The sequence below is a fragment of the Mercenaria mercenaria genome, chromosome 10 (genome assembly GCF_021730395.1).
Source record: "Mercenaria mercenaria strain notata chromosome 10, MADL_Memer_1, whole genome shotgun sequence".
In the NCBI taxonomy this organism is placed as follows: Eukaryota; Metazoa; Mollusca; class Bivalvia; order Venerida; family Veneridae; genus Mercenaria; species Mercenaria mercenaria.
The window spans coordinates 52,010,020-52,030,609 of NC_069370.1; the positions used below are offsets into that span (position 1 = coordinate 52,010,020).

At 32.7% G+C, this 20,590-nt stretch overlaps 1 protein-coding gene across 2 annotated transcripts in view; it reads left to right on the forward strand.

Moving 5' to 3' along the window:
• Nucleotides 1–20,590, forward strand: part of LOC128559931 (uncharacterized) — a 39,744-nt gene that overhangs the window by 7,680 nt on the left and 11,474 nt on the right. For both annotated transcript variants that reach the window (XM_053553079.1, XM_053553080.1), the window contains exon 2: nucleotides 4,437–4,479. In XM_053553079.1, coding sequence (XP_053409054.1) covers nucleotides 4,437–4,479 — 43 coding nt within the window. The remainder of the gene's footprint in view (nucleotides 1–4,436; nucleotides 4,480–20,590) is intronic.

Sequence of the window (20,590 nt, forward strand, 5' to 3'; positions counted from 1 at the left end):
CAAAACATGTAGCCCAAGGGTTAAACAGGTATACTTAGTTGTTTATATCATTTACTTCCGGGATCAAAGTTAGATATGTTAAGGAAAAAGGCACGAGGAATTGTGTAATTTTACATAGCGGCTATACTGCTTAATTAAATATATATGCTGAAATATAATTATCTAGAGGGAGAGAGAGTTAGATTTAGAGTTAGAGAGAAAGATGGGTTATAGATTCTAGATTGATAAGGTCACCTTTACTTAATAATATCTAGCTAGAATGTTATGTTTAAATATTAAAGACTGTTGCTATGATAAATAAAACTGGTTAAAAGGTTATGTTTGTTGTATTGAATGACCACGCTACGTTACAAGATACTGCATCTGGAATTCTGAACTAACGTCTACATCTAATACTTACTTGGACCATATGCTGTATTGTTCTTCTATTGGTTAACGACAGCATAAATGTGTTCTTTGAATATCAGCAAAAAAAAAAAGAAGATATTTTAAGATCGCTAGCACTTTTTGGTAGCCTACCTTGAATAGTTTACCATCTTTGTCATAAAACGTTGGTGTGTCAAAATTCAGAAGATAGCTATAGGTGTCAAAATTTACAATAGAATTTCTAAACAAATTTATACCAATTTTCTAAAACGTCGGCATTGGAGGTAAAAGGTTTAAACACCAAACACGTGTATCACAAAGTCAGCAACAAGAAAAACAATCGTTCATAGGGGATTCTTGAAACAAAATGATTTCACAACGTTACTGCAGATTGGTGGGGTACTTGATAATATAAATATTTGATCGAAATTCATAAACAGTTACGACAATTATATATGCTTCTTGAACTGCTTTATTATGCAATGCTTGCGTGTGAATAAAGAAATGATACTAATATTTTGTTTAATTTATCTTATTGTAGATAAATTTGAAATACTTTGTGAAATTAAAATCTAAAGGAAGCTGCCCTTACATATCACCTAATTTTCAGTTTGGCTTGGATTTCTTTTGAGGACTTTTTTCTTTATTGTACACTTAACTAAAGATTATAAATCAGCAATAAAATGTTTCAGTTCGAACATTTTATTTAGTAATATAACCGACCTATAACCCCGTAATTATTTAATAGACCACTTTTCTTTCAAAATTCGATATTGCGCGTTGGCGCGAACGTAAGGACAACACAGTAATGTTCTACGTAATATCCTAAATCAGCCATCCTTATAGTAGCGTAACCATTGAAGTATTAGAGCAGTTGGTAGTATTCAACCACTTAAAATGTCAATTGTATAATATCTATATATCTAACACTGAATTTAGCTTTTTATTGTGTCAAGTCTCGGTTTTGACCAATATGCCAAGTTTTCCTTTCCTTTTCATAATATCTGTATTCTCGTTACAACCATTTTAATACGTATTTGAGACTTGCAGATATTAGACTTTTAGGCTGGCGAAATTCGCCAGGCTATTATAACCATATATCGAGTTTCCACAATTTTTAACAGGTGCTGAGACTGACGACACAAAATATAATTTCATGCGCAATTCAGATAGTTCGCCACGTTTATCAGTTTTGCCATAGACTTGTATAAAGATTGTTAAACTTACCTGACTCAATAGATCTATTTGCTCAAACATGTTATAATAATGTTTTATTTTTCTAACGGTAAATACTTGAAAGATAACATTAGAAAATATTACATATTCTAACACGACCAGCAAATAACCTACAAACATAAAGAGCATAATCTATCTCGGGTTATTCTGCAATAAACCACTCGCATGCAATGACGTCATCCGATCCAGGTGCGTAGCACGGTCGTAAAAAGTAGTTACCACTTGTTGATACTAGTATCTCGTGTTAGAATCGAAATAATAAGTTCCCAAGTGTGATTTATCATAGAATAACCCGAGTTTTTCGTTCTTATGCCTACGGCCTTCGTGATATATTCTTACGCATAAGAACTCAAAACTCGGGTTATTCTACGATAAACCACGTTTGGGAACTTATTATTTAATATTATTATTAATTCGCCTCTATGAATAAAATGTCCGTATGAATGGAACTTTTTCGTAACTCAACGTTGACCACTTCGTTATGGATTATAACCCCGGTCTATATGTAGCTAATTAAACAAACGCTGGTTCCGAGAAACAATCGTCGACATGAGTTATACTGCGCATTATTCGACGACCTGACATAACGTGGATAATAAGTAATATGAAATATCAGTTAAAATGAACTTATAGTGATATGAGTTATGTCAGGTCTTATTTAGGATTTCAGTTTTAAAAATCTATTCTTTCAGATCATTTGCTATAGGTACTACGGGACGTTATCGCTGCGGAAATTGTGAGAAGAAACAAATGACCACATTATACCTTTTTTTAAAGGCTATTTTTATAATAAATTTGTTTTAAACATTCTTACGGATACTAAAGATATAGTGTAAAAATGCTTTGTCACCAATTTACTTAAAGGATGGGGGCGTAGATGTAAGCGAGTTTTGTTTAAACACACGTTTTCAACTGTTTTCAGGTTATATTTAGATAGTGGACCCGTATTGGTAATGTTTAATAATTGCATTAACTTGATACAGTCCTGAAGTTAACATATTTTCATACAATCATTCATCTTTAAACGACTTTTACCATGTTGTTGTTGTTTGTTTGTTTTTTTATTTGTTTTTTATTTGTTAATTTTGTATAAATTATGTCTTTTTTTCCTCCAGCTGAAACAGAGACAAATTTCAAAGTGATAGCCATTACGCAAAACGATCGCAGAGAATTCATTTTACCAAATATTTTTTCTAAATGAAACCTCAAAATACTGCGTAACAATTATAAAACACAATCGATAACAATTTTTCTGGGGAGCCTCGAGTAAAAAGGATTTAATCGGACAGAAATTAAGCTCCAACTCTTAAAAATATGGCCTTGTTCTCTGCATTCATAAAGAACCATAGGGCAGAAGTAAAACCTACCTACCTACAAGTATTTTCAAAGATGTCTTAATGTCTTAACATTCACCCTTCAGGTTTAATTCATTTAAAACAGCAAGAAATGGCTTTTTTAATCAAATAAAACATTTCCGCTTTTGTACAACAGATCATTGATAATAAGTCTTGGGGAAAAAAAGAAATAGAAATTTATCTAACTCGAAAAAAAGAAATACAATGAACAAAGTTTGGTCCTAGTGGGGCTTGAACCTACGCCCTCCTGAAAAATCAGTAAAAGTAATCTAACGGTAGGAATTAAATAATTTTCCTAACCATCGTATTAGGGAAGGAACATGACTAGACAATAATCATTAACAGTCCGGTTTATAGCGGAATTCGAGCCCAAAATTTCACTCATACCGACAAGAAAATCGCCCCATCTTATCAGTGTTCAGTGTTCATACATTCATACATGGTGTGTATGTGTGTGTGCTTGGGGGGGGGGGGGCATATCGAAATATAGATGTTGTGTTTGTTCCCTTTATATTTTATCTGATATTTTGTCCCTCAATGTTTATCATCGCTTCTTTAGAAACATATATAAACGGTTATGGCACGCAAATTGTCCAATAATAACGTGAACCAAGGTTTACGGTAAAAAAAACTAGGATTAACAATAGATAAACTAGGATTTAGAACATAGGTTCACGCTCGTGAACATAGGATTATGACCAAAAATCACAGTTTTGTTCGAGAATAACGTAAGCCTAGGTTCACGTTCGTAAACTATTGTTCACGCGCGTAAACCCAAGTTCAAGGTCGTAAACATAGGTTCATGTCCGTAAGCAGTTGTTCTCGGCAATCAAATTATCCATTAATTACATTCTTGATCGAATAGCTATGATTATCAAATGTTTACATAAAGTTTCGAGCGAACACACAGGGTCACGGGCGTAAACTGTAGTTTACTCTTTTGAGCCCATATTTACGTCCGATAAACTAGGTTTCTCGATTGAACTTTAACTTGGATGCACAAATTCATCAAGATGGTTCATCTAAACAATACCCTATGCTCGCCTTAGTTTGATATGAAAATCCATAATACCTAAGATTTTGCAAACATCTTTCCCGCACAGTTTTCATTCAGTTTTTTTGTGGTAGCCAGCCTTTCTGTACTTTTAGTACTTTGATTTTAACTAAATTCATATTTGTCATGATGGTAAAATCTAAGGCATGTGGAAAAGGCGTACGTTAGCATCAGATTGTCCAGCGCATTAGAAATATCTGCTACTAACAGAATCGTTATATCACAGGAGTTTCGTGTGTTCATTAGTATAAAGCACATGTACATAAGTTTAGGTTTCAGGAATAACAAACGACAAATTAATAATCTTCAAAGACATTTCAAGAATTCTGATTTATACCCGATTTGTACAAGACTTGGTTTAGTAAGTGAGAAAACATGGTGTTTCACTTAATAAATATAAGCGTTTCTTTTATATATATTTTCAGGGATTCTTATACATGTTTACGGCTAATGCTGCATTGCCAAAAAGTAAGTACGTAAAAACAATAAAATGTCTATCTTTGCAGCAAAATATATTTTTGTTGTGTGTATTGTAAATGTTAATGGATTAAAATAAATTGATTATACACAAGGTACTTGTAAGCTGAACTAAACGTCTACAGCAGCATTAACAAATTAATTAACACAGATTTATCTGGAAAAATGTTTGATGGAAAAATGTTTGATGGAAAAATGTTTGATTTACTTGTGAAAGATATGTAATATAATATTAGTATAACTTATAGGTGGGGGGCAATAAGGTCTACCATGCACTCACCCCCGCCCCCCTACCCCCTCCCCCTCACCCCTCCCCGCTAGACTTTTTTCATAGGTACCAAATTGTTCGGCAAGACCAACTCTAAAAAATGTTCCCATGAAAAAAACTCGTTTGAACTTTGAACTATATATGATTTCACTGTTTCCATGACAACCGTTCAGTTTTGGAAAGGACAACCATATAGATGATAATCAGTCATATCTTGGTCAGTTTTGGTGATAAAACAATGAAAATGGTATCAAAATGAATGAAGCTAAGACATCGGCCTTACAATTGCAGCATTTTTATATTAATTAACTAATCTGCATATTCATGAATATTAATGAGAATGTTACAAAATGGCAAAATTTTATTAGAAAATAATATTTTCTGTATTTTAAATCAATTTAAATGTACCAAACAGTTTTGATATGTTCTGAAAGTCTCTCTGTGTTTTCTTAAATAGTATTTTGTAACACTGATGGTACAGTGCAACCTCTGTAGAGCAACATCCTTTGGGAGATACAAATATTGACTGTTATGTAGAGGTTGTTGTTCTGGAGAGGTAAATTTGATAGTATATTTCAGCTTAGGGAAATTTTGATGATGTTATTATAGAGAGGTTTTTGCTTAAGAGAGGGCCGCTCTGGAGAGGTTGTACTGTAATTGCTTTACTCCAAAATAGGTATGTTTAGCTAATTTGCATAAAATTAACCATAACCACAACCAACGTCTCAGTATACAAGATACCACTAAAATTTAATAAAATGATATAATTAATTGTTATCAATAAAATAACAATTGTGAGCTATATCGTTTGGAAATGTAGTTTAAACACCTTTTCGAAGGAGGAATCAGTATGTAACATACTTAACACATGTTACGTTACCATTTCAATAACCTTGTTTTATTACATCAATATTTAGAAAATATAGATCAGACAGTTTTGATCTGGTCTTAATGTCTCTCGGTGTTTTCTAGAATAGTATTTTGTTACTCTGCAGGTAAATAATTTTTTCTACATTCGGTATTTTAGCTAATTTGCATAACATTAATCTATGCTCAAACATACATCTCTGGAAACAAGATATAACTAAAACTGAACAAAAAGATGAAATAAACTGTGATTAATAAACTTGTGTTATTTGAGCTATATCATATGAAAATATAGTGTAAATACTTATTTGAAGGAGGAATCTGTTTGTAACATATATTACCCATGTTACGTTACCATTCGAGTTATCCTTTTTATTGTATCGTTATTTTCTCAGAAAATAGTAGAGGAATACTTAGTTATCAAGTTATTAAATACTCTTACAAAATAGTATAGTTCCATACTTCTCAAGCAATGAGATTTTTTCCATAACGGTGCTTTGAAATACGTTACCACTGTATTTTGCTGTATTTAGAAATATGTAGAAAGAAAGGACTTCGGACACTTTCTATATGAATTTGCCTACTCCAAGAGTGAAAAATAAACCACTCAGAAATAAATATTTAATTACAAATACCATCAAAATACATACTTGAAAATATTTCTTAAAGTCAACATTTTCACTATTTGTTGCATAAAACAGTGATTTTTTGTTACGTACCCTGTTATATACACATAAAAGCTATTTTCCTTTATACAACATTGTCCCCTCCTCCCCCCGTGCATCAAAACCATCGCCAGCGTATGTAGATATTAATTATACACATTTTCTGTAACTATTGTGTTGATACTTTTAAACAAAAAAAATATAACTACAGGATGTTCCCAATTGTAAACTAACCAATTTGATAGTGACATATTTTTACATCTGTATGTAACTCAGATAACATACAAATGTTTGCAAAGCGTGCACATAGGTATGTTATACATGTATAGTAGGGAGAGATGCAAATACTGTGAATTGATTATCATTCGTTGGGTAAAAATTCCATTGAATTTGACTTATACTGGTTGTTTGTTGCAGTATACTGGCAAATGTGTCCTGTAAAATACTAGCAACACACCAGACAATCTACTGCATGTCCTCGCGACGCATGAGAAAGTTATTTGTTTTCCAGGTGTTTTTTTGGGTGGGGGTGTATTTTCTTATATATTTTTTATATATTTTTCACTTCTTTATTTTTTCATCTTTTTCTGTGCGTTTATATTTATTTCTTTTAGACATATACTAAATGTCACACGCATTCATTACTTCATGTTTTCCTTCTGTGAAAACTGAACTGAAGATTGTTCTTTGTGTCGGATTTGGCCTAAAAACCACAACAAAGAGGCAATATGTACACAGCAGTTAATCTGATCCTGACTATAGTTTATCCAACAGAAGTAACGCTTGGCATTGATATGCCTGTGATGCATAGGTCAAAAACAGTAGCTTCTTGGCAGGTCATATCAGTGACGGTTTCACATTCAGTGTGATGGCAAAAAAGTGATGTGTCAAGTCGCTTTCCATGCAGATGGCATAATAGAGTTATTATAACAGTAGCTCGATCTGGGATGCTGTATTTGGCTCGAGTGGATTTTACCAGATCGGATCTTACGAGGTGCGCAAGCGCTGAGTGTGATCCGTCTTTGCAAAATCCACAAGAGCCGAATACAAAATCCAAGATCTAGCTACTGTTATAATAACCCTATTATTATATACCTCTACCTTTTTGTTTGTTTTTTTGTCAGTGAAAGAAATCTTCAATGTTTATCAATACTATAATAGAACTAAGTGAAGATTCTGTGTGCGCTATTTATAGAACTTTGTCAGGTCATGCCTATTAATAAAGTAGTTCGACAGCATACAATACGGAAGGTACAATACGGAATTTAAAAGGTACTAACGGAACTATTTTCTGCTGTTAATATTTAATTGTGAAATACAAGCCGACATTTATAGGTATATAATAAGTACAAATACGGCTAGACTCAAAATCGACTGACTAAAAGGTCCAGCCGAGCTCCAGGTGGATTTTTATACAGCTACCTGCTTCTACTTTAGCCCTACAAATGACACATTTCGAATGTGTTTTGCCTACAACTTCAGACCTGATTTGAACAATATTATCTTTAGCAGGGTTGCAGTCAGACTCACCCTCAGTTAACTTTTTCGGATACATTTTTATACGCCCGTTTGAAAACCGGGACGTATTATGGGAACGCCCCTGGCGGACGGGCGGGCGGGCGGCGTCCACAGACCTTGTCCGGAGCATATCTTCTACATGCATGAAGGGATTTTGATGAAACTTGGCACAGTTGTTCACCATCATGAGACGGAGTGTCATGCGCAAGAACCAGGTCCCTAGGTCTAAGGTCAAGGTCACACTTAGAGGTCAAAGATCAAATTCAAGAATGACTTTGTCCGGAGCATATCTTCTTCATGCATAGAGAGATATTGATGAAAGTTGGCACAATTGTTCATCATCATGAGAAGGAGTGTCATGCGCAAGAACCAGGTCCCTAGGTCTAAGGTCAAGGTCACACTTAGAGGTCAAAGGATACAAGAATGAAAACTTTGTCCGGAGCATTTCTTCTTCATGCATAGAGGGATTTTGATATAACTTGACACAAATGTTCACCACAACGAGACGTAGTGTCATGCGCAAGAACCAGGTCCCTAGGTCTAAGGTCAAGGTCACACTTAGAGGCCAAAGGTCAGATACAAGAATGACTTTGCCCGAAGCATTTCTTCTTCATGCATGGAGGGATTTTTATGTAACTTGACACAATTATACACCATCATGAGACGAAGTGTCATGCGCAGTTCCCTTCTTTAGAGTTACCACTTTTCTGTAGTCGAGACCACTTTTCTGTAGTACAACATGCATGCTACATCCAATTTTGAGGTGTATTTTGACCAGTCTCTACCTGGTAAAGATTTTTGTGAGGACTTACAATTTTTTTTTTTTTTTTTTTTTTTTAAAGATTAACTTCCCTTAGTTGTTACTATAAATAACTTTTATTGTAACTTTTTTATAATTGACCGTAGGGAAAAAACAAGACCACTTTTCTGTGGTACAACATAGATGCTACTTTCCAATTTTAGGTGTATTTTAAGGTATCTCTACCTGGTAAGGAGTTTTTTTGTGGACTTAAAAATACAAAACACTTAGTTATTACTAAACAACCACAAAATTAAAATTCCATTTGCAAATACAGGTGCTAGAGTAAAGAAATTTGCTGTGACGGGCGTATATTGTGACATTCTTGCACTCTTGTTATTACATGTTTTAGCACAAATTTTTGTCTGTGTCACTGGTACTAATCCCCAGCGAGAACCCACCATACGGCCTTGATAAGATGACTGTATTTTCTTAGTATTAATGTTATACAGCACACACATATCTGCCATCACTTATACAGACATGTACATGTACTTAAATAACCAAGTGTTCACTGTAATAAAACTGACCAGTCACTTATACATGTATATCTGTAGCATTCCTATGAGACCTTTTCGGCGTAAATGTATATGTATGCAGCTGCGAACACTTATCATGTACTTCTGTCAAAAGTAAGGGTTTTCTCAAACATATTTTAGATAATATACTACTATATCAAGTCTTATAGTCATGGCACAACCGAGTTTGTTTTGTTTCTTTTTTGTTTTTTTGGGGGTTTAACGTCTCACCGACACAATTATAGGTTGTATGGCGACTTTTCAGCTTTGATGGTGGAGGAATGCCCCTCCGTGTATTATTTCATCACGAGCGGGAACCTGGGTAGAACCACCGACCTTCCATATCCTACACATGGAAGACAGTATTGTTGTATTTTGCTTTAATTCCAGCAAGGATTTCCTGGAACTTCAATCACATGTGTTACTTCTCGTGCAATAATTATGTTGACTATTAAAACTGTACACATGTATTGACATGTCAAACTTTTACCTTTGTGCCATCTATACAGTATTTAGTCTTTATTGTGCACACCTTTTGTTTCATATATGCCTTTTATTCATTTTATACATGTGTACAGAAAGACTAAATATATGATCGTAAAAATGACCCATACTAAATTTTCTATTTAATGTAAATAAAGGAGAAACGAATCTGAGCAAACATTGCCAGCCCAGGCTGATCTGATTTCCTAATGGTCGTCTCCTAACAGAACTATCGCCATCAGCGATTTTATTCCACGGGAGTTGAGGACCCGTGAGACATACAATATTCGTTGTCCGTCCGTCCTTCACAATAACTTTCGTTTACATCTTCTTTTACTGTTCTCATTCAATTCAAACACTCTTTAATATCAGGTAGGCATGCCTCTTTTCTCTAAACAACGAATAATGAAAGCAATTTTCGGTTGCTATGCATTTAAATGTGTTAAATTAACAACAATGCCACGTAAGTGTTTGAAGTATTAGAAATAAAGAAATCGGACTAATAAAATAATAGTTCTTTTCTTCAATCTTCTATGCAATTATCTCCCTCCTTACCTATAGGGAGAGATTTCTGAAGTTGAAGCGAAGCAACTCTTGTGTGCAGTTTGACTTTTCTTAAAAAGACTGCCCCAGTAAAAATAAGAAAACTCATATTTGAAAAGTTATTACTTTGTACTGGTAACAGGAAGAGTTTGGTATATTGGGTTAAAAACTATAATTTCCTACACCCTTTTTACACAGACATCTGAAACGACTTTTACTTGAAAAATGCACAAAATTCCACTTTAAGGACGACTACCCGTAATAGCCCTCAATTTCACTAAAAGCGTACATACAACTTGATAATGTAAGCTTTGAAAATGTCAAACAATAGAAATAAGGTGCATATTGACAAGTTATATAGAGACAGAAGTTCTTAAAAAATTCCTTTAAATTACCTCCCCTATTAATTTTGGTTTTCCATGAGTTATCTCCCCTGAAAACTAGAAAAAAAAATTCTCCTTTTCCCTACGGTGAATTTTAGATTTCTTTTTTATATTTGTATCAGAATCATATAATGCAGCTTTTTACCGCAAAATGTTCTCAAAACTCAAGCTCAGATTCTCATAATCAAGGATATTATATATTTCCCATAGGCATCAATGTTAACTTCAATACCGATTATCTCCCAAAAAAGTGATAAAATTTGAAAAATCTCTTGGTGAAACGTTTTTAATATTGAATGTCTTTAAAGTGACCAAAATTCATTTAAATATTACCATCCAGTTACAAGATATGAAATATGGCTATTACACCATGTTATCATTAATATTAAGGGGACGCATATTGCTACATTCACAGTTCATACAGCAATGTGGAAGGGGTGCATATTCAAGAAATCGATGGTTGGAAAATAAAAAACATATTCCTAAATTGATATAATACTGATGGACACCTGTAATATTCAGTATTTTGTGGATAAGGATGTGGTACTATGAATGTAATAGGAAAACAGAGGTCTTTGTGAAAGTACATTCAACACAAAATATTAAGCTTTTGTACAAGGAAAAAAACAGTTTTTTTTACAAAAACAGTGTTCCAAATAATGTTGAAGGGATGAGATTTTCTTTCTAACACACCAGGTTTGCTTAAACATGTAAAAATTTAACGCCACGTCAGTTCATCTCGGGATGGACGCCATATTTCTCATTGATAAAAAATAAACAAAAAATCAGAGTGGGATTAGCATAGCAAGGGCATAACATGACATTCTACACAATGAATACCTTAGAACAGATATCTAAGATGCTACACAGGTCAGGCGGGTTAAATGCATAATGTCGATCACTTGAAATTCATCTTGAAAAGGTGGTTAATTTTAGTTTGTTTACATGGTTTTTAATTTTCCCACGACTTCTCGGCGATTCACTGCAAATATATTACTGCGCCGGACGAAAGGTAACTCTTATAAACAACGGGAGACAACTTAGGTGTCAGCACGTGTACGATTTTTAAAAAAAAACATGTCCATGATTATAATTTCTTATCAAATACTGAATCCTATTAAGATATTCGTCTTTAATATTAGAAAATTATTAATTTCTGTGGACATTTGTCAAAAAATATTACTTACAGTGGACTACTTTGCGCATCAAACTGGTTTCCGCTTCAGTTGTGAGGCACTTCCGTTATACTTTTTGACAACAATAACAAAACACAAAATGAATCAATAAAGACACTTATAAACCGACTGCTACTTAAATCAGTGTAAGTAAAGTTGTTGTTACAACATTAGAGAGTTTGAGATTTCAACCTTCGCCCTCCCCTTCAACGTCTCTTGCGAAGTTAACGTATAAAGTTGAAGTTCGATTAAAATTCCTTGAGATTTCAAACATTAGAATGAACCTTACTTCTTTTAATCCGCCCATTCAATTTATCTGTAATTATGATCGTTTTTTTTCGTGCATTTTGATACCAATTGTCCGAAAGGGCAGGAATTTTACATGCGGCTTTAGAATTGAAAAAATGAAAATTAAATAAAAAAAAACATTTCAATTAATATAATCATCGCATGGATATTAGAGCGATTACCAAACAGAAAAAGAAATCAGACGATAAAACAATGTGAACAATGTAAAAAATCGTTAGTGTTGCTCCAAACATTTAGGTTTTATATAAAATTATGTCAGTATAGTCAGTATACAATGCACGATTGTAAATCATACATGAGAGGAAATAAAAATGATTATTACATACCTAAAATTATTTTCCATTGGGTTTCAATGGACCGCGATCGTGCAATATTTTTCCATATCATGACGTTGAACGCTTTCATATCAAACTAGTCCCAATCCGTGACTCTAGTTACCTCCCCCGACGGTGCGTCCATTGCGGATCTCGTTTCTTTAGATTTTTTGTTGCTATTGTGTGTTTGTTTAATTTGTAATTTATGCAACATTTTGTTTACTTTTACACTTTGATTAATCTGACCTATTAGATACTGGCATGTAGTAATTTATCAGACTGAAATGAAATGAAAGTTATAATTACGTCATGAGTTGGACTAATATGGAATGGTTTCTTAACGTTGTAATGGAAAGAATCGCGTGACGTCCATGGCGTCCACGCGCACGTTGCGACAAATAGTTGACGTCATTTTCGCGGAAAATATTAATGCGCGTCAGTTTGATTTGTTAATTGCGTTTTCGGAGAATTTTTTTCCGTATTTTTTCCTGTCTTTCGTGACAGAACGATAATTTAGATATAAATTAATCATTTGATAGTGGATATGTAATAAAAAGGTTATCAACTTTGTATGTGGATATATGCACTTGTTCTTTCGCAGACAATATTGCGCTCCTAAGTCGCGCAATATTACCGCTGCAGAACTCGTGCATATATCCACATACAAAGTTGATAACCTATTATGATCATATCAAAGTGATAATGACACTCTGTATGACTCTGTATAACGCCAAACTAAAGCATCTGCGGATCCAGGGATTTTGGTTAGAGGGACACCAACATTAAAGAGGGGGGTCACCCATTTCAGGGGGTCGAGGGGGGAGGGGTAGGGTAGGGTCAACCCGAGTTTCAAGACCTACTTTCTTTGTAAAATGTTAGAAACAAAGGGGAATTAACCCACAATGTCCCTCTGCCAGGCTCTGGTTTTGTGCATTTAAAGAATGGAGTTATCCCATACGGCTAACAGGAAACGTCTCTTATCATGATATCATTTATTTGAAATTGTCTGATACTTCAAAAGAATTTCCGTCTTACTAGTACCATTTTATGTTTATGATTAAAACGCAATTGTCGTATTAAGTGTCCGACAGAAACAGATTGATTTTATTTGGATGTGAAAATAAAATGTTCCACCAAATGATAATCGCGCGTAATTATTTATTTTTCAAGTAAAATGACTGTCATGCCATGTGCCTCCATCCAGATTTCAGTCTTTGGTGCCGAGTATGTAGACAGAGTAGATGTAAAAAGAATGAAGTTTCGACTTTCGTGATATCACATCTTCGGACGTTCAAAACTTCACTTCATACGACAAAAAGGCCCATCTGGTATAATCGATACCGCCTGGGGACACAAATATGCCGTAGAAGTTAAAGTTTGAACAAAATCTCAAAGTTCCTCAAAATCAGTTGATTACTTCATACTTCCAGGTTTAATTCAATGTATTTAGTTAAAATCATTAGCCATACAAAACTTCATTATTCTTATACCTATTGATAGTGTTTCGCATCAAATTTAGTCTAATTATATATATGGATAACCAAATAACTTAATAAGCAGAAATCCTGAAACTAAGCTTTTTATTTCGCATAGTAATAAAGGGAAGTCTTAGGCTTACGTGATATTACATGGAAAACTTTAGTAGCAACGTGTGATATAATTGAAATACACGCATATCGGTGACGTTTTACCCAAAATATATATGAGAGACGTTGAAGGGGAAGGCGAAGTTTGAAATCTCAAACTCTCTATTATACATGTTCGTTACGTTATGAGATAAAGCTTATCTTGAACTGCATAATCCATTAATTATGTTTAGATGATATTGCATTTACAACTTATTTGACCCCGTTTTTTTAAGTGAATGACAGCATTCTCGTGCAACTCGTGCAAACAGAGTTATGAAAAGTATGGTGGAGAATTCAAGGACAAATTATAAATGACATTAAAGTGAGGATAACTGTATATTCGTCCAGTTTTGATCATTGACATTCCTGGTGTATATTAGTAACTTTTGTGAACAAGATTAGAATGTTGCTTTTGCACATATACATATTGATTGGACCTCTCTACCAAATTTCATACCTTATTTTAGGGATTTTTATGACAGTACATTTTCAAAAGTTAGTTGAATGTGTTTTGATATTTAACTGCATTGTAGTTCATGAATACCAAGTTAGAAATTAATAATGGCAACATTTCTATGCCTTTATTGTAAGCCACTAGACTTCTGTAACGATAAATGTTTAATGTATTAAGGGGAATATACTCTTTTAGTTTTGGAATGTGGCATTCCTTGACCACCGTATCTTTTCTTATGCACTACTTTGTAAATAAACTAAATAATATGTTTTAGCTCACATATGCCAAATGAAAAGCAAGACAGTGAACTTATTTCACATTCTTTTTTTAAATTAGAATCTGTAGGACATTGATAAATGTTTGGACAAAGTTAAGCAGTATTATTTTCGCACCAAAAAGTCTTAATTGTTGACTTCGAATGTACACAAGAAGTCTTATGTAATTCAACAATAACTTTCTTGTTTCAGTTTTTCTCGTTTTTATTTTAGTGAGCAATCATTTGCGTACTTATAACAGTTGAAACAGTATTCATTTCATTTACCAAAACCTTGTACTTTTTTGCAGGTAAATTTTATAATACCCCATCCACTTTTTTCTAATTTCAAAGTATGCGTCCCCTTAATACCAGATCTCGTAATCTTGGCACGGTGGAGTTAGATGTAGACTTGATGCCAGACATTTTATTACGTACGTTCCTGGCTTGGTTTGGCTTTTTATGTAAACTGGCTTTACTCGAAAATACCATCCAGCTGGCTTACGGAAAGTCGGTGGTTCTACCCAGGTGCCCGCTCGTGATGAATCACGAAGGGGCACATGGGGACTTCCTCAACCATCAAAGCTGGAAGGTCGCCATATGACATATATGCCGAAAACGTCTATTCACACATGTAATGCATCAATAACTTTACATTATGAACAGTGTATAGATATGAAAGTAAAGTAAGTTTAAATCAAGTACACGATATTTGCAAAAATATCGTTCTCTTTTTTATTTATTTATAGGATTTTAATCTTAAAATGTTTTTTTTCCTTTAAAAACAGATTTTGCCACCTTTTTCAAATGAAATTGATATATTTGAAACTTCCGTAAAGTGATGACATTATATTTTTACGGAAATTAAACATTTTATTTTTTCAAAAATATATACCCTCAGTCCCTGGCCTAGATTAAATTAAAAAAAGAACATCTTGATAAGAACAAATAGAAACCAATTTCTGCTTTAATATGTTAACTAACAAATTGGTTTATATGTGATTCGAACGATTTGGGTATTGTTTAAATACTTAATGAGAATTTTGCATTCAAAATGTAGGCTAGAAGCATATGATAGTGTCCGAAGTCCTTTGAATCAGTGTTATCAATATTATGATATCACTGATTTGTTAAAACTTTAAAGTATTAATTCTAACATTCTTTCTTTAAGGAATTATCTGAAACATTCATTACACATTCAATGTTGCTTTTTCATTTTGAATTAATGCATCTATCAGTTTAATTATACTTATATCTGTTTCTTAATTATGTTGTTCTTTTATTTGATGGTTTCAATATTGTTGTCAATTCTACATTTTACATTGATTATATATTTTTATGTATATATTCTGTATATATTAATCATGTATACATCCCTGCTAACATTCATACACTTATAATAGGGTTACAATTTGGGGCTTCCTTTCATGGAAATCATTTTAATGGAATATTTATCTCTTTCATTTGATGGTTTCAATATTGTTGTTAATAATTACATTTTATATTGATTATGTATTTTATGTACATATTCTGTATATATCAATTATGTATAAATCCCTGCTAACATCCATACACTGATAATAGGGTTACAATTTGGGGCTGCCTTTCATGGAAAATGTTTTCTAATGGAATATTCATCTTGTTTTGTGTGATTGTGAAGTGTATCTATGCAGTTATTTATGTGAGAAATAAAGCATTTTGTTTTTGAGTTTCAGAAAAAAAAAACATGCATTGTATTGAGATATTTATGGGCTTCTTGATAAAATATTTACTGTTGAAAAGCAGCACTGAACGAAAACTAAAAAAAGCAATTGAAATATTCAGGTACTTTGAGTAATCTTTACATTTAAACTGATGAAATTGCCAAAAGCTGTCAAGAACGTGAACAATATTAAGTGTTTGAAAACCGAGATAGTTAAGAAAACAATTACATACTGCTATTCAAAACTTCTAGGAAGATACTGAGTGCCTTCTGAACGACACCTCAGAGTTGCTGAAAACATTTTGCAATAGACTTAACGAAGATCCTCAAGAAGCAAAGAACGCAACCAAGCAAATAAATAGCAAACTCAGTTGGATCAAGTCTGTTTATGAGAGGTAACGAAGTGTGAAACACACCTAAATCCTCGTAGCACCGGCTTAAGAAGAATTCTGTTTTAGTAAACATGGTCCAAAAGGACCAGTAAATCCATTAACACTGAAACCGAGTACGAGGAGACTTTTTACAACCATCACATGGCACTTAAAGACATTTTTTGTGACAGCAAATATTTTTTAAGATGATCCTTTGGAAGCATAACAACACAACCATGCAGAATAACAGCTGACTTGATTTAGGTAGGGGACCAATAGGGTCTACCATGCACCCCCGCGCACCCCTCATGAAAAAGACTCTTTTCAACTATAAAACATTTCACTGTTTCCATGGCAACCGTTCATTTTTGGAAAATACGACCATATAGAGGGTAATCAGTCATATCTTGGTCTGTTTTGATGTTAAAAAATAAATAAAAATGTTGTCAAAATGGAGCTAAGACATTGGCCTTTAAAAACAGCATTTGTACGTTAATTAACTAATTTGCATATTCATGAATATTAATGAGAATATTACAAAATGACAAAAGTTTATTAGAAAATAATATTTTTTAAGTTTTAAATCAAATTAAAGGTACCAAACAGTTTTGATCTGATCTGAAAGTCTCTCAGTGTTTTCTTAAATAGTATTTTATAACACTGATTGTAATTTTTTTACTCCAAAATAGGTATGTTTAGCTAACTTGCATAATATTAACCATAACCACAACCAACATCTCAGGGAACAAGATACCACTAAAATTTAATAAAATGATATAATTAAATGTTATCAATGAAACAACAATTATGTGAGTTATATTGTTTGAAAATGAAGCTTGAACATCTTTTTGGGGAAGGAATCAGTATGTAACATACTTTACACATGCTACGTTACCATTTCAATAACCTTGTTTTGTTACACCAATTATTTAGAAAATATAGATCAGACAGCTTTGATCTGGTCTTAATGTCTCTCAGTGTTTTCTATAATAGTATTTTATTTCTGTGAAGGTAAATAATTTTTCTACATTAGGTATTTCAGCAAATTTGCTTAAATTAATCTATGTTGAAAAAGACATCTCTGAAAACAAGATGTAACTAAAACTGAACAACATGATGAACTAAACTGTGATCAATAAACGTGTGTTATTTGAGCTGAAGCACATGAAAATATAATGTAAATACTTATTTGAAAGAGGAATCTGTTTGTAACATACTTAACACATGTTACGTTACCATTCCAGTAATCTTGTTTTATTGTATCGTTATTTTCTCAGAAAATGGTAGAGGAATATTTAGTTATCACGTTGTTTAATACTTCTACAAAATAGTACAACTCCATACTTTCCAAGCAATGAGATTTTTCCATAACGGCGCTTTAAAGTACGTTACCACTGTACTTGGCTGTATTTAGAAATACATATGAAGAAATCTGAACCATTGATTTCAATATTATGATATCATGGATTTGTTAAAACTTTAAAGTATTAATTCTAAAATTCTTTCTTCACTTTTGTCAACAAAGAAATTATCTGAAACATTCATTACATATTCAATGTTCATTTTTTCATTTTGAATTAATGCACCTATCAGTTTGATTATACTTATATCTGTTTCTTGAATATGTTGTTCTTTTATTTGATGGTTTCAATATTGTTGTCAATTCTACATTTTACATTGATTATATATTTTTATGTATATACTCTGTATATATTAATCATGTATACATCCCTGCTAACATTCATACACTTATAATAGGGTTACAATTTGGGGCTTCCTTTCATTTTAATGGAATATCTATCTCGTTTTGTGCTATTGTAAAGTGTAATAATGCGTTTTGTTAAATGTTATTTATGTGAGAAATAAAGCATTTTGTTTTTTAGTTTCAGAAACACATGAATTGGTTTGAGATTTTCATGGGCTTATTGATGAAATATTCACTGTTGAAAAGCTGCACTGAACAAAAACTAAAAAACAAAAATGAAATTTCAGGTACTTCAAGTAATCTTTAGATTTAAACTTATAAAATTGGTGTGAATGATATTAAGTCTATGAAAACCAAATTGTTAGGAAAACAATCACATAATGCTATTTAAAACTGACAGAAAGATACCGAGTGCTGTATGGACGACACTACTGAGTTGCTGGAAACATTTTGAAGCAAAGATCGCAACAAAGCAAATAAATACCAAACTCAGTTGGATCATGGCTGTTTATGAGAGGTAATGAAGTGTTAAAAGCACCTTACGCCCCCTAGCACTGGCTTAAGAGGAATTCTAATTTAGTAAGAATGGTCCAAAAGGACCAGAAAAACACTGAAAGTGAGAACGAGGATACTGGACCAGAAAATCAAACAACACTGAAAGTGAGAATGAGGATACTTTTTACAACCATCATATGGCACTTAAAGAGTATTTAAGGGATAGCAAATTATTTTTTAAGCTCATCTTTTGAAGTATAACAACACAATCGAGCAAAATAATATCTGACTTGATTTGATTATGTCTGTTCGTTAGATGTAGTGACATGTGAAACTGCCCTCATACCCCTAGCACTAGCTTAAACAGTGTTCTGTTATAGTGAAATTTTATGGATTACTTAAAATTTGAACTTAAAATCAGTTGAAATGTCTGAAAAATATGGAATGCATAAATTATGAGGCAGTAGTGTTACAAGAATCAAATTCTGCACGTCTTTATTAAGATGTTACCTACGATGTTTTCACTTTAATGTTATGTTACCTTATATAGCATATTTGCTCTCTTGTTGGTTATCTGTTATGAATAATATGTTGCTTTATAGCATATCATTCATAAATTAGAAAGCAACTGACAAAAGAAGATCATAGGCTCTCAAAATCACTTTATTTTTACGTTTTATGACACGATGTTTTTATTTAATCGTCACGGAGAGCAAAGGCCTTATCCTGATATCTGACTCAGGACCCGATGATTCATCCTATAAAGCTAGAGTTGGTTTTGTATATGTTCTTTTGATGCTACTTTTTCTAAAATTCAAAAAGTACTTTTTTTTATAAAACTTGACTTTTACTAACAGGAAGACTGAAAATATCAGCTGTATGATCATAATATTATGGATGCACAGATGGATATTATTGCGTGTTTAATTGAAATTCCATCTAAAATTAGAGTTACATGGATGGTGCAATATATATTTTAGCCTATTTCTGAAATAACAGAAGAAAACCTTCTTAAAACTAACAGCTAACAGTTTAAATGAATCAGTTTGCGACAATTTGGGCTTCAGCTTCTTTTTAAATATCTTTTTCAAAAGCAATGGTAGTGGTAACGTATTTTAAAGTGTGTTATTGAAAACATATCACACTCTCAGACAAGTGAAGAAGTAAATTTATTATTACAGTGCAAAATAATTAATATAAACCGTGTTTATGGAATATTTTCTCAATAATTGATGCAATACAACAAGGTTGTTGAAATGGTAACGTAACATGTGTAATGTATGTTACATTTTCATTCTTCCTTCAATAAAGTGTTAATTCTATGTCTAAAAACATTATAGACCATATTAAAATTGGTTTTTCATTGATAATAATTAATTATGTCATTTTATTCAGTTTTAGGGGATTCAGAATTTTATTCGTTGTTTGTGACACTGGTTCATTTTATGCAAATTAGCTGAGCACATCCAGTTTTGAGTAAAAAAATGTGCCATAAAAGTAACAAAATAACAAACAAAACACTGAGAGACTTTATGACCAGAACAAAGCTGATTAGTACGTTTAAATTGATATGAAACTAAGAAAATGTTTTACTAACAAAATTTTGTTATTTTTTAACATTCTCATTAATATTCAAGAATATGCAAATTAGT